The sequence below is a fragment of the Bombina bombina genome, chromosome 6 (genome assembly GCF_027579735.1).
Source record: "Bombina bombina isolate aBomBom1 chromosome 6, aBomBom1.pri, whole genome shotgun sequence".
In the NCBI taxonomy this organism is placed as follows: Eukaryota; Metazoa; Chordata; class Amphibia; order Anura; family Bombinatoridae; genus Bombina; species Bombina bombina.
The window spans coordinates 817,593,800-817,611,006 of NC_069504.1; the positions used below are offsets into that span (position 1 = coordinate 817,593,800).

The 17,207-nt window shown below is 41.8% G+C and overlaps 1 protein-coding gene across 1 annotated transcript in view; it reads left to right on the forward strand.

The window, feature by feature from the left end:
- Nucleotides 1-17,207, forward strand: part of GPAT2 (glycerol-3-phosphate acyltransferase 2, mitochondrial) — a 744,505-nt gene that overhangs the window by 245,507 nt on the left and 481,791 nt on the right. The window contains exons 8-10 of the mRNA XM_053719460.1: nt 3,746-3,827; nt 4,725-4,934; nt 5,609-5,707. Coding sequence (XP_053575435.1) covers nt 3,746-3,827; nt 4,725-4,934; nt 5,609-5,707 — 391 coding nt within the window. The remainder of the gene's footprint in view (nt 1-3,745; nt 3,828-4,724; nt 4,935-5,608; nt 5,708-17,207) is intronic.

Here is a 17,207-nt window from a genome sequence, read left to right on the forward strand (position 1 = left end):
CGGAATCACAGGAGCACACAGCTGCAGAGTTTCCAACAGCTTATTACTTCCAGTGGAAGTGATTGGTAAAGGATAAGCGAGGAAGGTTCCAGTTAAAAAAGGCTCAACAACCAATTTATTAAAAAAATCATAAAAACATGTTAAGAACAGAAACCAAAATAGGTGGGGTGTAGTGGCAAAACCCCCCTAAAAAATACTACGCGTTTCTCAGCGCTTCAAACGCTGTTTCATCAGGCATAGGTTTTAAGTCTCAGCCACCCAAGGGCAGATTCCTCCGGTCTTCCTGACCAGAAAGGAGGGAAGCCTTTCTGGGGTGTGTACGGGATCTGTCCTCTAGGAGTTATTGTCGCGGTGCCTATCGCAGTGAGAGGTTTGGGATACTATTCAATTTTTTTCGTGGTCCCTAAGGAGGGAACTTTCCGTACGATTCTGGACCTAAAGTGCTTAAGCAGGTTTTTAAATGTCCTCTTGTTTAAGATGGAGACAAGATGGTCCATTCTTTCCCTCTTTTGAGAGGGGTAGTTCATGAGAACGATAAATCTGAAGGATGCTCCCTTCTTGTACTAATCCTCAGAGACCACTTCCAGTTCATAAGGTTTGCATTCCTGGACCAGCACTTCCAGTTTATTGCCCTTCCGTTTGGTCTAGCTAAAAAAATTTTTTTGAAGAGTGGACCATTCGGAATATCTCCTCTGTCTTCTTCGATCCCATGGATGGCAGATAATCTAGAAAGAGTTCTCTTGTATCAAGTACCAGGGTAGAATTCTTGGGTACTATAATAGTCTCCATAGACCGGAGAATAACAGACCAGAGACGTTGCAAGTTAGCTTTAACATGTCTTACCCTCCAGATCTCCTTAAGGCCATCTATGTCTCGGTGTATGGAGGTGATTGGTCTCATGGTGTCCAGCTTGGACATCATTTCCTTTTGGCAGGTTTCACCTCAGACTGTTGCAACTGCGCATGCTGAACTAGTGGAACGGCGATCATTCAGATCTGTCCCAACAGATTTCTCTGGACAACCAATCGGGAGAATCGCTCTCTTGGTGGTTTTGTCCGGATCACTTGTCCTGAGGGACGTCCGTCTCAAGATGGGAAGGATGGGAAGCTATTTGGGGTGCCAGGAAGGAACAGGGCCTCTGGTCTCAAGAGGTAAAGCTCTATCCTGATCTCATGTTGGATCTTCGGGCAATATACAATGCTCTGAAGGCTTGGCCTCTGCTGTATTCGTCCCAGTTAATCAGATTCCAAACAAACAAACAATATATCCTCGGTGGCTTACATCAACCATCAGAGGGGAACGAGAAGCTCCCTAGTTTTGAGGGAAGTATCTCGGATTCTGGTGTGGGGGAGACCCGCATTTGTTCTCTGTCAGCGATCCACATTCCGGGGTGGACAACTGGGAAGTGGATTACCTCAGCAGACAATCCTTTCATCCGGGAGAATGGTCTCTCCATCCCGAGTGTTTGCAGAGATTTGCAAGAGGAAGATGTTATAACGTCTCAATACCAAGCTACCCAGATAGGGGTTGAGGTACAGGGATCCTCAGGCAGAGCTAACAGATGCATTAGCGGTGCCTTGGAGGTTCAATCTAATTTATCCTTCTGACCGTTACCACTACTTCCTAGTGTAGTGGCTCGAGTCAAGCAGGCATCAGTGATACTGCTCCGTCTTGGCCGAGAAGGATATGGTTCGCGGATCTAGTGGGGATGTCATCATCTCCTCCGTGGAAGTTACCTTGTTGCAGGGATCTGCTGACCAAGGTCTTTTCGTTCATCAATGTCTAGAGTCTCTGAGGCTGACTGCGTGAGGATTGAACGTGTAGTCCTAGCCAAGAGAGGGTTTTCTGAGAGAGTTATTTTTACTCTCATTCAAGCTCGTAAGCTAGTTGCTCGTCACATCTATCATAAGGTGTGGAGGACCTACTTATTCTGTTCTCCAGGATGAACTGGAGAAGGGCTTTTCTGCCAGTCCCCTGAAGGGACAGTTTTCGGCCTTGTCTGTGTTACTGCACAAGAGGTTGGCAGAGCTTCCAGATGTGCAGCCATTTGTTAAGCTCTGCTGGGATCAGACCTGTGTTTAGATCTAAGGGTCCTCCTTGGAGTTTAAAGGGACAGTCTACCATAGAATTGTTATTGTTTTAAAAGATAGATAATCCCTTTATTACCCATTCCCCAGTTTTGCATAACCAACACAGTTATAGTAATATACTGTTTACCTCTGTGATTACCTTGTATCTAGGAACCTTCTTCCAGCCCCCTGATCAAATGACTGTAACTATTTATTATCTATTGACTTGCATTTAGCATTGCGTTGTGCTAAATCTTAAATACCTTTCTGTGCCTGAACACAGTGTTATCTATATGGCCCACTTGTACTTTCTGTCTCTTTGTGTTGAAAAGAGATTTAAAAAGCATGTGATAAGAGGCTGCCCTCAAAGGCTTAGAAATTATGTATGAGCCTACCTATGTTTAGTTTAAACTAAGAATACCAAGAGAAAAAAAGCAAATTTGATGATAAAAGTAAATTGGAAAGTTGATTAAAATTAAAAATCCTATCTGAATAATGAAAGTTTAATTTATACTAGACTGTCTCTTTAAATCTTGTCCTTAAAGTTTTGCAAAGAGCTCCGTTGGAGCCTATGCATAAAGTAGGCATTAAATTGTTGTCTTGGGAGGTTCTTTTTCTATTGGCTATTGCTTCTGCACACAGAATATCTGTGATTGCTGCCTTGCAATGGGTTCCTCCTTATCTGGCTTTTCATGCCAATAAGGCTGTTCTACAAACTAAGTTAGGATTTCTTTCTAAGGTTGTGTCAATTCGTAACATCAATCAAGAGATTGTGGTTCCTTTCTTATGTCCTAATCCTTCTTCGTCGAAGGAACGTTTACAACGTATTTCTGGATGTGGTTTGTGCCTTGAAGTTCTATCTTCGAGCCACAAAGGATTTTAGACAAACCTCTTTCTCTGTTTGTTCTCTTTTCCGGGAAGTGTAGGGGTCAGAGGGCCTCTTTGACTTCCTTATCTTTTTGTCTGAGGAGTGTCATCCGTTTAGCATAAAAACGGCGGAACATAAACCTCCTCTGAGCATTATGGCTCATTCTATGAGAGCAGTGGTTTCCTCTTGGGCCTTCAAAAATTAGACCTCTATGGATCAGATTTGTAAGGCGGCTACCTGGTTCTCCTTACATACTTTTTCCAAAATTTTACAAGTTTGATGTTTTTGCTTCTACTGAAGCAGCCTTCGGGAGAGAGATTTTGCAGGCAGGGGTGCCCTCAGATTAAGGTCCGCCTCTCTTTTTTCTCTCCCGTTAGCATTCCGTGTACTCTAAAGCTTGGGTATATGTTTCCCACAAGTAAGGAATGCAGCTGTGGGCTCTTCCCATATACAGATGGAAAACATAAATTATGCTTACCTGATAATTTAATTTCCATCTGTATGGGAAGAGTCCACAGCTCCCGCCCGTGTTCTCTGATGGGTGGCCCTAAATTTGAATTTTTTTCTTCTGGCAACTTTTTCACCTGATATTTCTCCAACTGTTCCTTGTTCCCTCGGCAGAATGACTGGGGTTATGAGGAAGTGGGGGAGGTATTTAAGACTTTGGCTGGGGTGTCTTTTCCTCCTCCTGGTGGCCATTTTCAGTATTTCCCACAAGTAAGGAATGCAGCTGTGGACTCTTCCCATACAGATGGAAAAGAAATTATCAGGTAAGCATAATTTATGTATTTTTTTTTTTTTTTTTCAGATCTTTTTTACAGAGGCTGGGAGCTGTATTCCTTCCTGAAGACATAGGGAGTCAACCTCTGAGTAAAGCTGTTTTCTCTGCTGTAAGATCTGAGTTTGCCTCTTTGCTTGTCATTTTGTTGGTATAGATTGTGTGTCCAAAGGGTACATCACACTTACCAATAGATTACTTATTGGTGACCAGTAGATGACAAAACTGTTGTGTGATTTCATATGTCCCTCTCAGTCAGTAGAAATAACTGTACCACTACATTGATTACAAAGGGTGACTCAGTACATGACTATTGGTCTCTGTGACCCTCTTGACATTTTTATGTTTAGAACACTCATGATTAGATTACACCAACAAAGTTCATAAAATGTTGACCTCCTCTCACTCACCTCTTAGATATATTTTCATTTATTGCATATTTCTGCACCACTAATTTTTTTGTCAGATTCTAATCTGTCATGACAGTCTATGACTGATGTCTATTCAGTCTCTTTCCTTCATTATTTCCCTTCATCAAATCTGTATTTACTATACATGTCTCCTCTCTAGTTCAGATATTTTCATCTATAAAGGGGCATAACTAAACCTCACAGGGTCCCACGGCAAAGGCTGCATATTTCCCCCTTTTGGTTAATCTGCAACAGAATATCTGCCTTTCTATACAAATATGGTGTATTTTTATGTGTACTCCCACACTGTGGAAATCCTGCCACCATATGCTTTGCGTACACTGTGAGCCCTGGTTTATGGGGGCACACAGATGGGTCAGGCATGATTCAGGTGGAAACCTGGTCCCCTGTAGCATAACCAATACTGATTGCAGGGCCAGATGGTCTGCCTAGAGGTGCAGGCCGGTTTGGATCGTGACCCCTGTCGGAATTCCTCTGCCTCCACATTGCCCTCTTCCTTTCACTTTTTCCTATTTGCTTTTCTTTCGTTTCATATTTTCTTTTTTATGTTATTTGAATGCTGTCATCTTCCATCACAGTACACAGAGATTTTGCTTGCTGAAGGCCAGTCTCTTCTTATCTTCCTGGAGTCGCCTTCTACACCCTACCATTCCCTGTCCCCCACTGCATATGAGTGGGTCCAGCAGGTGATTACAACCTTGCAGTCAGGAATGGTTCCAGATGTCCTTATCGTACCAGTGGGAATTTCCTATGACTCCACTCCTGACACTGGGATCTTGAGAAAGGAGGTGAGGAAAATGTTTCCATATTTCTAAAAAAGGATACTGGAAATATGTTTTGTTTTCAAAGTTTGATAGGTGCATTTTTGTTTTAAACATACACATTGTGTACTTAAAGGGGCATTGTAGTCAGTGTTTTCTTTGTTTCATCTTAAAAGGGCATTTTAAGATCAGTTTGTTTTTGTTTTGAAAAACTTAACCACAAGAGCTTTTATTTAAAGGAACATAAAAGGGCAAAAAGAAAATGCTCGGATATGTAAGATTATTTTTTTATTATTATTATTACTTGCATATAAATATGTATTTATTTGAACACATACTTAAAGGCAGCTGCGCTACTGGGAACTAGCTGAACACATCTGGTGAACCAATGGGCAACCACCAATCCTCTTTCTCCCATTAGTGCATTACTGCTCCTCGGCCTACTTAAGTATGCTTTTGACCAAATAATACCAAGAGAACAAAGTAAATTTGATAACAGAATAGCATGCTCTGTCTGAACCATGAAAGTTTCATTTTGGGTTTTTATGTCCCTTTTAACATTATTTTCATACAAATTAATATTTTCAAAATGTGCATAATGGAAGAATGTTGAGTACAGTGTCCCTTTAACTGAGTGTTAATAAATATTTATAGAGACTCTCACCTAACTTTTTTTTTTTAAATATATATTTCTATTTTAGACATATAGCATAAGGAGCTCCTTGTTAACTCTGTTCCGCATCTGGTTCTATCCATTGGGCTGTGCACGTGTGGATTTTGCTCAGCCCTTTTCACTACAGGTATGTCAAATTTTCCTTTTTCCTAAGCATGTCAGGGTTTACTACACCATGTTAAGGCATGCAGATGTAGAATTTATTATTTTATGAAGTAACCACTTTTAATAACACATTTAAATACATCTTGCTCAATTTTTTTTTAAAATTGTTTAGCCTTTTCTTATGGCAGTGAAAGTCCACAAATTCATTCATTACGTATTGGGAAATACTTCACCTGGCCACCAGGAGGAGGCAAAGACATCCCCAACAAGGCTTTTCATATTCCTCCCACTTCCCCTCCCACTTCCCCTAGTTGATATTTACTCTATATATTGAACTATTTATTATTCTGTTTATTGGGCAGCTATACTGGAGGTTATGGAGGATTCTGAGTTTAGTCAGGACGAAACAGGTCCTGTCCCTTTGATAGATGCTGATAAATGTTTGCTCTGCAAAGTGAGTACTGTATGTCCCCCTGCATAGTTATGTAATTCTTGCCTTAGATATGTCCTGACTTCTCATTCTGGCGATCATGTTACCCAGATGCCTAGGTCCCCATCTCCTGCAATTCCACATTCTGCGAACACTGTAACATCTAAAATATCCATCAGGCAGGATATGTCTGTATTACAGCATGTCTCTACGCCAGCAGTACCCTGCGGCTCTGCTTCTCAGACTACTTCTAGTGTATACGCTATTCTTCAAGATTTTGCAGCTCAATTATAGTCGGCAATTACTGCTGCCCTGAGCGCTATGCCTATTGCAGGAAAACTGAAGAGGAGCATTAAACATGGCTCTTCTGGGGTTAGATCCAGCAGCTCTCTGGAGAATACCGTGATCAGTCATGCTCAACTTCCTGATGAGGAGGATTCCTCGTCTAGCTCTGAAGGGGAGATATCTCCCTCTGACTCCTCAGCTGAAAAAAATCAGGAATCGGCGGAAGTAAATTTTAGATTCAAGATTGAACACCTGAGGTATTTACTTAAGGAGGTGTTATTCACTCTGGATGTTGCTGAGTCTAAGCCAGCTGAGAAAAACAGACTCACAAGCTGGACATAGTGTATAGACCTAAGATAAAAACCCCTGAAGTGTTCCCATTCTTTTCACTGGTAGCGGACTTTATTACAAAGGAATGGCAGAAGCCTGGGATTCCCTTTTCCCCTTCTCCAACATATAAGAAAATGGTTCAGGTTCCAGATAATCATTTGAAGTTGTGGACTACTGTCCCTAAAGTGGATGGGCCTTTGCCACTCTTGCAAAACGCACTACTATTCCATTAGAGGATAGTACCTAATTTAAAGATCCTTTTGGATAGTAAATTGGAGGGATACCTTCAGACTGGTTTGCTTTTTCAACCTGCTGTAGGTGTGGCAGCGGTTGCTGGTGCTGCCACTTATTGGTGTGATTCCTTATCCGAACTGATTTCCTTGGAGTCACCACTGGAGGATATTCAGGATCGAATTAGGGCTCTAAAAGCAGCCAATTCTTTTATTTGTGATACAATTATCCAAATTATTCGCTAAGATCTCTGGCCTTGCAGTGCTTGCACGTAGGGCCCTCTGGCTAAAGTCCTGGTCAGAGGACATGGTGTCTAAGTCGAAACTTCTATCTCTGGCCTTTTTACTGGAGGTAGGGGAGCTTTTCTGCCACAGGACAAGAAAGCTCACTGGAAATTTTTGTTTCTTTCATCAGAACAGGTCTCAGAGGAACATGCCCTTGACCAAATTGTATCTTCCCAGGAGTACTTGGAAGCCGAACCTAGTGTGAAGTAAGAAGAAGCAGCCCAAAAATTTGACCCCTGACAACAAATCAACATGAAGGGTTGGCTCCCGACCTGAGCTCAGGTCAAGTAGGAGGCAGATTATCTCGCTTTCAGGAAGTATGGGCTCAGTCTGTGCAGAATCCCATGGGTTCTGGACATTGTCTCCCAGGGATAGAAAATAGTGTTTTGTTCTTGTCCCCAAGGGGCAGATTTCTCCTCTCAAGGGTTCCAGAGGGGCCAGTGGGGAAAGGGATTATATTCCATCCTGTTCATAGTTCATAAAAAAGAGGAATCTTTCCGCCTCATTCTTGATCTGAAGTATTTAAACAAATTCTTGAGTGTTCCGACATTCAAGATGAAAACCATCAGATCTATTCTTCCTCTAGTCCATGATACGTATCTGCATATTCCCAACCACAAGGACCATCATCAATTCCTTCGATTTGCCTTCCTGGACAAATCATTATCAATTCATAGCTCTTCCCTTTGGATTAGCTACGACTCCACAGATTTTCACGAAGGAGCGCTTCTTGCAGTAGTCAGACTGCAGGGGATTGCTGTGGCGACTTACTTGGACGATATCATGGTACAAGTGCCATCTTCTCATTTAGCAAACTCTCATACAGAGAGACTGCTCTGGTATCTTTGATCTCATGATTGGAAAGAGAATCTGGGAAAAAGTTCTCTAATTCCTAGTACAAAAGTGTGTTTTCTGGGAACCAAAATAGACTCTATTCATATGAGCATTTTTCTCATGGACCAACGACAAGAAAAGCTGCAGACGGTTCATACACATATTAACACATAAATGTAAGCATATACATATATTTCTTTCATGTAATTGGCAAGAGTCCATGAGCTAGTGACGTATGGGATATACAATCCTACCAGGAGGGGCAAAGTTTCCCAAACCTCAAAATGACTATAAATACACCCCTCACCACACCCTCAATTCAGTTTTACAAACTTTGCCTCCTATGTAGGTGGTGAAGTAAGTTTGTGCTAAGATTTCTACGTTGATATGCGCTTCTCAGCATTTTTGAACCCCGATTCCTCTGAGTACAGTGACTGTCAGAGGGATGTGAAGGGAGTATCGCCTATTGAATGCAATGGTTTTCCTCACGGGGATCTATTTCATAGGTTCTCTGTTATCGGTCGTAGAGATTCATCTCCTACCTCCCTTTTCAGATCGACGATATACTCTCATATTCCATTACCTCTACTGATAACCGTTTCAGTACTGGTTTGGCTATCTGCTATATGTGGATGGGTGTCTTTTGGTAAGTATGTTTTCATTACTTAAGACATTCTCAGCTATGGTTTGGCACTTTATGTATTTATATAAAGTTCTAAATATATGTATTTGCTTTGATTCAGGTTTTCAGTATATTTCCTTTTTGCAGACTGTCAGTTTCATATCTGGGAAATGCTTTTTTATGAAAATGTATTTCTTACCTGGGGTATAATCTCTTTTTCAATTGTCTGTCTTTTAAATTTGCGGGCAGAATTAGGCTCGCGAGGGAGCAAAATGCCAAAGTTTGTTGCGTCATTCTTGGCGCAAGATTGTTTGGCGTGAAGTTACGTTCTTCGACGCAAATTCGTAATTTCCAGTGTCTTAGTTGACGCCGAGTCCTTCACAAGGTTGCGTCATCTATGACGCGAGTGTGTTGTTTTCGGACGTTTTTGGCGCCAAAAAATATTTTTCTGTTTGTTGTTCGTCATACTTGGCGCCAAATATTTTGATTATTTAAGACCCCATTCTTATTTGCCTTTTGCCTTTTTCTATGTCAAAGGGCTATGCTGTTTGCATTTTTTCCCATTCCTGAAACTGCCATATAAGGAAATTGATAATTTTGCTTTATATGTTGTTTTTTTCTTTTACATTTGCAAGATGTCTCATTCTGATCCTGTCTCAGAATTCACTGTTGGATCCCAGCTGCCTGATAACAGTTCTACCAAAGCTAAGTGCATTTGTTGTAAACTTGTGGAGATTATACCTCCAGCTGTGGTTTGTAATAGTTGTCATGATAAACTTTTACATGCATAAAATGTATCCATCAGTAGTAGTTCATTACCTGTTGCTGTTCCCTCAACAACTAATGCACAAAATATACCTGTAAATGTAAAAGGATTTATTTCTGATTCTATTCAGAAGGCTTTGTCTGCCATCACGCCTTCTAATAAAACGTAAAAGGTCTTTTAAAACTTCTCATAGAGTTGATGAAATTTCAAATGACCGGCAACATACTGATTTATTTTTCTCTGATGAGGATCTATCTGATTCAGAAGATCCTGCCTCAGATATTGACACTGACAAATCCTCTTATTTTTTTAAAATGGAGTATATTCGTTCTTTATTAAAAGAAGTGTTGATTACATTGGATATGGAGGAAACTAGTCCTCTTGATATTAAAACTAGTAAACGTTTAAATTCTGTTTATAAACCTCCTGTGGTTATTTCAGAGTTTTTTTCCAGTTCCTGATGCTATTTCTGATATGATTTCTAAAGAATGGAATAGGCCTGGTACTTCTTTTATTCCTTCTTCAAGGTTTAAAAAATTGTATCCTTTGCCAGCAGTTAGATTGGAGTTTTGGGAGAAGATCCCCAAAGTTGATGGGGCTATCTCCACTCTTGCTAAACGTACTACTATTCCTACGGAAGATAGTACTTCTTTTAAAGATCCTTTAGATAGGAAACTTGAATCATATCTTAGAAAGGCTTATTTATATTCAGGTCATCTTCTTAGGCCTGCAATTTCTTTCGCTGATGTTGCAGATGCTTCAACTTTTTGGTTGGAAACTTTAGCGCAACAAGTATCAGATCATGATTTGTCTAGCATTGTTAAGTTGATTCAACATGCTAATAATTTCATTTGTGATGCCATTTTTGATATCATCAAAATTGATGTTAGTTATGTCTTTAGCTATTTTAGCTAGAAGAGCTTTGTGGCTCAAACTTGGAATGCAGATATGACTTCTAAATCCAGATTGATTTCTCTTTCTTTCCAAGGTAATACATTATTTGGTTCTCAGTTGGATTCAATAATTTCAACTGTCACTGGGGGGAAGGGAGTTTTTTGCCTCAGGATAAAAAACCTAAAGGTAAATCTAAAGGTTCTGTTTTCGTTCCTTTCGACATAATAAGGAACAGAAATCTAATCCTTCCCCAAAGGAATCTGTTTCCAATTGGAAGCCTTCCTCAAATTGGAATAAATCCACGCCTTTTAAGAAATCAAAGCCAGCACCCAAGTCTGCATGAAGGTACAGCCCTCATTCCAGCTCAGCTGGTAGGGGCAGATTAAAATTCTTCAAAGATGTTTGGATCAATTCGGTCCAAAATCATTGGCTTCAGAATATTGTCTCTCGGTTACAGAATAGGATTCAGAATAAGACCACCTGTGAGAAGATTTTTTCTCTCATGCATTCCAGCGAACCCAGTAAAGGCTCAGGCTTTCCTGAAGTGTGTTTCAGACCTGGAGTTATCAGGGGTAATCATGCCAGTTCCGTTTCAGGAACAGGGCCTGGGTTTTTTTTCAAATCTATTCATTGTCCCAAAGAAAAAAAATTAATTCAGACCAGTTTTGGATCTAAAGATTTTGAATCGATATGTAAGAGTACCAACTTTCAAGATGGTGACTATAAGGACTATTCTGCCTTTTGTTCAGCAAGGGCATTATATGTCCACAATAGACTTACATGATGCATATCTTCATATTCCGATTCATCTGGATCACTATCAGTTCCTGAGATTCTCTTTTCTAGACAAGCATTACCAGTTTGTTGCTCTTCCTTTTGGCCTAGCAACAGATCCAAGAATCTTTTCAAAGGTTCTCGGTGCCCTACTCTCTGTAATTAGAGAGTGGGGTATTATGATGTTTCCTTATTTGGACGATATCTTGGTACTCGCTCAGTCTTTACCTTCTGCAGAATCTCACGTGAATCAACTAGTGTTTCTTCAAAGACATGGTTGGAGGATCAATTTACCAAAACGTTCTTTGATTCCTCAGACAAAGGTAACCTTTTTAGTGTCCATGACTTTGTCTCTAACAGACAAGAGACATTTGAAATTGGTTGCAGCCTGTCTGAACCTTCAGTCTCAGTCATTCCCTTCAGTAGCTATGTGCATGGAAGTTTTAGGTCTCATGACTGCAGCATCAGACGTGATCACCTTTGCTCGTTTTCATATGAGACCTCTCCAGCTTTGTATGCTGAACCAATGGTGCAGAAATTATACAAGGATATCACAATTAATATCCTTAAATCCCAATGTTCGACTTTCTCTGACTTGGTTGTTAGATCACCATCGTATAATTTTAGGGACCTCTTTCGTTCGTCCAACCTGGACTGTGATCACAACAGATGCGAGTCTTTCAGGTTGGGGAGCTGTTTGGGGATCTCTGACAGCACAAGGGGTTTGGAAATCTCAAGAGGTGAGATTACCAATCAATATTTTGGAACTCTGTGCAATTCTCAGGGCTCTTCAGTTTTGGCCTCTGTTGAAGAGAGAACCATTAATTTGTTTTCAGACGGACAATATCACAACTGTGGCATATGTCAATCATCAGGGTGGGACTCACAGTCCAAGCTATGAAAGAAGTATCTCGGATACTTGTTTGGGTGGAATCCAGCTCCTGTCTAGTTTCTGTGGTTCATATCCCAGTTATGGACAATTGGGAAGCGGATTATCTCAGTCGTCAGACTTTACAACCTGGGAGAATAGTCTCTTCACCCAGATGTGTTTTCTCAAATTGTTCAGATGTGGGGGCTTCCAGAAATAGATCTGATGGCTTCTCATCTAAACAAGAAACTTCCCAGGTACCTGTCCAGGTCCAGGGATCCTCAGGCGGAAGCAGTGGATGCGTTGTCACTTCCTTGGTGTTATCAACCTGCTTATATTTTCCCGCCTCTAGTTCTTCTTCCAGGAGTGATCTCCAAAATCATCATGGAGCAATCGTTTGTGCTGCTGGTGGTTCCAGCATGGCCTCACATGTTTTGGTATGCGGATCTTGTTCGGATGTCCAGTTGCGAACCTTGGCCACTTCCATTACGGCCAGACCAATCTCAAGGTCCGTTTTTCCATCAGCATCTCAAATCATTAAATTTGAAGATATGGAAATTGAACGCTTACTGCTTAGTCATAGAGGTTTCTCTGAGTCAGTGATTAATCCCATGTTGCAGGCTCGTAAATCTGTTTCTAGAAAGATTTATTATCGAGTTTGGAAGTCTTACATTTCATGGTGTTCTCAAAAATTCTCTTGGCATTCTTTTAGAATTCCTAGAATTTTACAGTTTCTTCATGATGGTTTGGATAAAGGTTTGTATGCAAGTTCCTTGAAAGGACAAATCTCTGCTCTTTCTGTTTTATTCCACAGGAAAATTGCTAAACTTCCTGATATTCATTGTTTTGTACATGCTTTGGTTTGTATCAAGCCTGTCATTAAATCAATCTCTCCTCCTTGGAGTCTTAATTTGTTTTGAAGGCTTTACAGGCTCCTCCATATGAGCCTATGCATTATTTGGACATTAAACTACTTTCCTGGAAAGTGTTGTTCCTTTTGGCCATCTCTTCTGCTAGAAGAGTTTCTGAATTATCCGCTCTCTCTTGTGAATCTCCTTTTCTGATTTTTCATCAGGATAAGGCAGTTTTGCGGACTTCATTTAAATTCTTACCTAAGGTTGTGAATTCTAATGCTAAGAATTCTTTGGAGAGATCTTTACATTCTTTGGATATGGTGAGAGCTCTGAAATATTATGTTGAAGCCACTAAAGATTTCAGGAAGACTTCTAGTCTATTTGTTATCTTTTCTGGTTCCAGGAAAGGTCAGAAGGTTTCTGACATTTCTTTGGCATCGTGGTTAAAGCTTTTGATTCATCAAGCTTATTTGGAGTCGGGTAAAGCCCCGCCTCAGAGAATTACAGCTCATTCTACTAGATCAGTTTCCACTTCTTGGGCTTTTAAGAATGAAGCTACAGTTGATCAGATTTGCAAAGCAGCAACTTGGTCTTCTTTGCATACATTTACTAAATTCTACCATTTTGATGTGTTTGCTTTTTCGGAAGCAGTTTTTGGTAGGAAAGTTCTTCGGGCAGCTGTTTCAGTTTGATTCTTCTGCTTATGATTTAAGTTTTTCTTTTTCTTTTTTGAGAATAAACTTCTATTTGGATTGTGGATTTATTTTTTTCAGCGAAATGGCTGTTTTTATTTTGTCCCTCCCTCTCTAGTGACTCTTGCATGGAGTTCCACATCTTGGGTATTGCTATCCCATACATCACTAGCTCATGAACTCTTGCCAATTACATGAAAGAAAACATAATTTATGTAAGAACTTACCTGATGAATTAATTTCTTTCATATTGGCAAGAGTCCATGAGGCCCACCCTTTTTTATGGTGGTTTTGATTTTTTTGTATAAAGCACAATTATTTCCATATTCCTTTGTTGATGCTTTTTACTCCTTTCTTTATCACCCCACTACTTGGCTATTCGTTAAAATTGTGGGTGTGGTGAGTGGTGTATTTATAGGCATTTTGAGGTTTGGGAAACTTTGCCCCTCCTGGTAGGATTGTATATCCCATACGTCACTAGCTCATGGACTCTTGCCAATATGAAAGTTCTTACATAAATTATTTTTTTCTTCCTAAATGGAAAGAGTCAACAGCTGCATTCATTACTTTTGGGAAATCAGAACCTGGCCACCAGGAGGAGGCAAAGACACCCCAGCCAAAGGCTTAAATACTCCTCCCACTTCCCTCATCCCCCAGTCATTCTTTGCCTTTCGTCCTGGGAGGTTGGCAGAGAAGTGTTAGAAGTTGTTTTGTCTCTTATGGAGGGTAGTACTCTTCGACATGGGACAGGAGTTTTAAGTAATCTTATCAGTCTCTCAGTGAGAGGTCGGAGATGCAGGGAGAGTCTTTCTGCGAAACCATCCCGACTCATATTAACAGCTCCACAAGCAATCAGCATTGTCGAACTTCGCTTCACTGCCTGCTTTTTTCTCTCAAGTCCATGGCGGAGGCGCTGCTACTATTTGTCACACTTGAAGGGCCGTGTTCCTGATTCCGGTAAGATCGTTTAATTTGACTTCATCAGAAGGTATTGTAACTTATTAATGTTTCCCGTAAGGAACTATCTTGCGGGACTTATTAAATATATTTATAGGGCCTCAGTGAGGCTCCTTTGGTATCTTGGAATCGAGGCTTTATGTCTCCCGAGGGGATTATTGAACAGGGTTTTTTAAATCATGTTTATGTGATTTAATCTGCTTATGTGTAGTGTTAACTGGGCTCTTGGCTTAGAACATAAATGCCTTTGGAAGTAACGTGACCTTATGGTTGGGTGCGCTTTTTTTGGACTGTACGGTTCACCTTGTGACTGGACGTGTTTACGTTCTGGTCTTCCATTTCCACATTCCTGACCGTGTGGCGACTGAAAATTAGAGTCTGCTTGTGTCTGGTTCTAGGAGGTGGTGAGTGCCACAGCCATTGTGGGTGTTAGGTGCCATTTAAGTTTTTTCTTAGTCCATATTAGTATATTCTCTATCTAGTTATGGAGGATTCTGATGCTGAGACTGTTCAAATTTCAGATTCTTCGACTTGTGAAGAATGCGAATTGGCCCTGTTGACACAGGTCAATCATTTATTTTTTATATGCCGTAATAGAGCGCCCTGTTCCTCAAGCTCGGGGAATCCGGGGTCTGCTGAGCCATCCGCCTCTGGGGGTTCTGTCCTCCAAGAGGCGAGTTCCCTACCGCTCCCTACTATTACACATGCGGGTAACCCAGATTATGTTTATCCCTCCTTACAGGGCGGCTTGTTCCCCCCCCCCCCCCCCCGTTGTTTGCAGCTCGTTTTCGCTTTCACATATTTTTGGTGATTATGCATCTGCAAAGTCCAGACTTTATTTGCGTTTGTGCTCGTGCCCGATCGTCCCGGGTCTACCGACCTTGGGTGGGCCTATACAGTTCCCTGCGGGTGTAGCTGTCCCTGAGTGTTGTGCCTTTCGTTACAGAATAGCGTGTCTTCACGTTTTACTCAGACACGTTTTTGAGTTATTGGAGAATCCTATTCTTAACGGATACAGGAATCCGCAGTATTCTACTTCGAATGGCTCACCTCATTAGACATGAGGGGATGACGTAATTTCCAAATTGTCTGCTTATTGAGATCTTTCCCAGTTTTTTGTTGGAAGATCAGGCTTCCGTTTGGTTGGTCCTGCGGGTATGCCTGTTTTCTTCCTGGGCGTTAACCTACAGGTTGCCTTATATTTTCTTTTATCCAGTTAGGATGTCTTTTAATTTCGTTTATGCGTTTCCTTCGGAGACTTCTGGGATCGATTCTCTCTGGTTGCTTCTTCTGAAGCTTGTTAAGGGACACATTAATCCTAGGTTTGTCTGTTTTACCTTCCCCTCTGAGGGAGGATTTAGCCAACTTGACAGTTATGACCCCAGCTGCGACTGGTCATGCTGGGTGCTGTCCTGTGGCTTGTTCAGAGACGTGGCGCCTGTTCTGCCTGGCTGGTCAGGTGGGGCGCTGAGTGCTCACATTATTATTTGTGTGTCTTCTTGTTTTTTTTTACAAATTCAGCTAAACACTCTAAAAGGATCCGTATGACTGGAAGGATTGTGTCAGTCCTTATTCAGCACTTAATTTGGTGACCGGGTCAGTGGAGTTTCGCTGCGTCACTCTCTTTGCTCCGATTTCCTCTGGGCCTAGAGTTTCTTCCTCTCTGGGAGTATTGGGGTCTTAGCGCCTCCTTACCGCTGTTTGAGCGGTTTGGCCTTCTGAGGCTCTGGAATTGTCCTTGAACTTGTTCCTGCTGTGGTCCTCTTCTTGAGACCTTGCGGACTTCGTCCGTTCCTCAGGTTACTTAGGGGGACAGGGTTCCCTTCAGGAGTTGGTTCCTTTGTAGGGACATGGGAAGTGTGGTCTCCTTGAGCTCTGTTTAGGGTTTCTACCCGGAACTGGGGGATGCTCCGCATCCTTCTTCTTCTTCTCCACTGATTTTTGGGGGTGATGTAGAGGCTAGCCTTTGTTTAAGTGACTTCATCCTCTAGGTATCCCCTTGCTATTGGTCATAGGTGGCAGTTGCGGCTAGGGCTCTAGTGACCTTGTTTCGGTCTTTGCTTCCTTAGCTCCTTGGAGCGTTGGACTCTAGCAAGGGGTGTTCTCCTCGTCTTCTGGTCAGGACTTGCGAGTTTTTCTCTTTGTCCATTTTACTTTGGACATTGTATGGTATCTCCCGGGGGTCTGGTTTTATATCAAATGGGGGATTTCAGTTTCCGGGTTCTTGTTTATTTGGGGGGCTCAGACCTCTCCTCGCTCTGGCTCTTCCGGTGGATGAGTTTTTCACTTAGCATTTCCTTTATGGATCCCGTTGTGGGTTGTACCGGACTGTTAGGATCTAGAGCTGGTCCGGGGTTCCCCATTTCCAGGAAACTTGGGCCTAGTTGATTTGGTTCGGTGGACTGGGTTTTTTCTGGGTGCCGATGCCCCCTGGGCTTGCCTTTTGCCTATGGTCGGTTTCCCTTGGTTGGCTTGCTGAAATAGTTTGATGACTTTGCTGCGCTGCAAGCAAAGGGATTCGCTGTGAAACCACTGCAGCTATGGCACCTTGTCTGTGTGCTAGCCAGTTAGATCTTCAGGGGATTCCTTCCAGGTCAGGGCGTTGGAGTTTTGTTTTCTCGGTTCAGGCTGTGTCCTGGGGGCAGGTGCTCTGTCCTTTCCGACCCGCTTGTCGGCCCCCCTTTGTCTTGGGGGGGGGGGG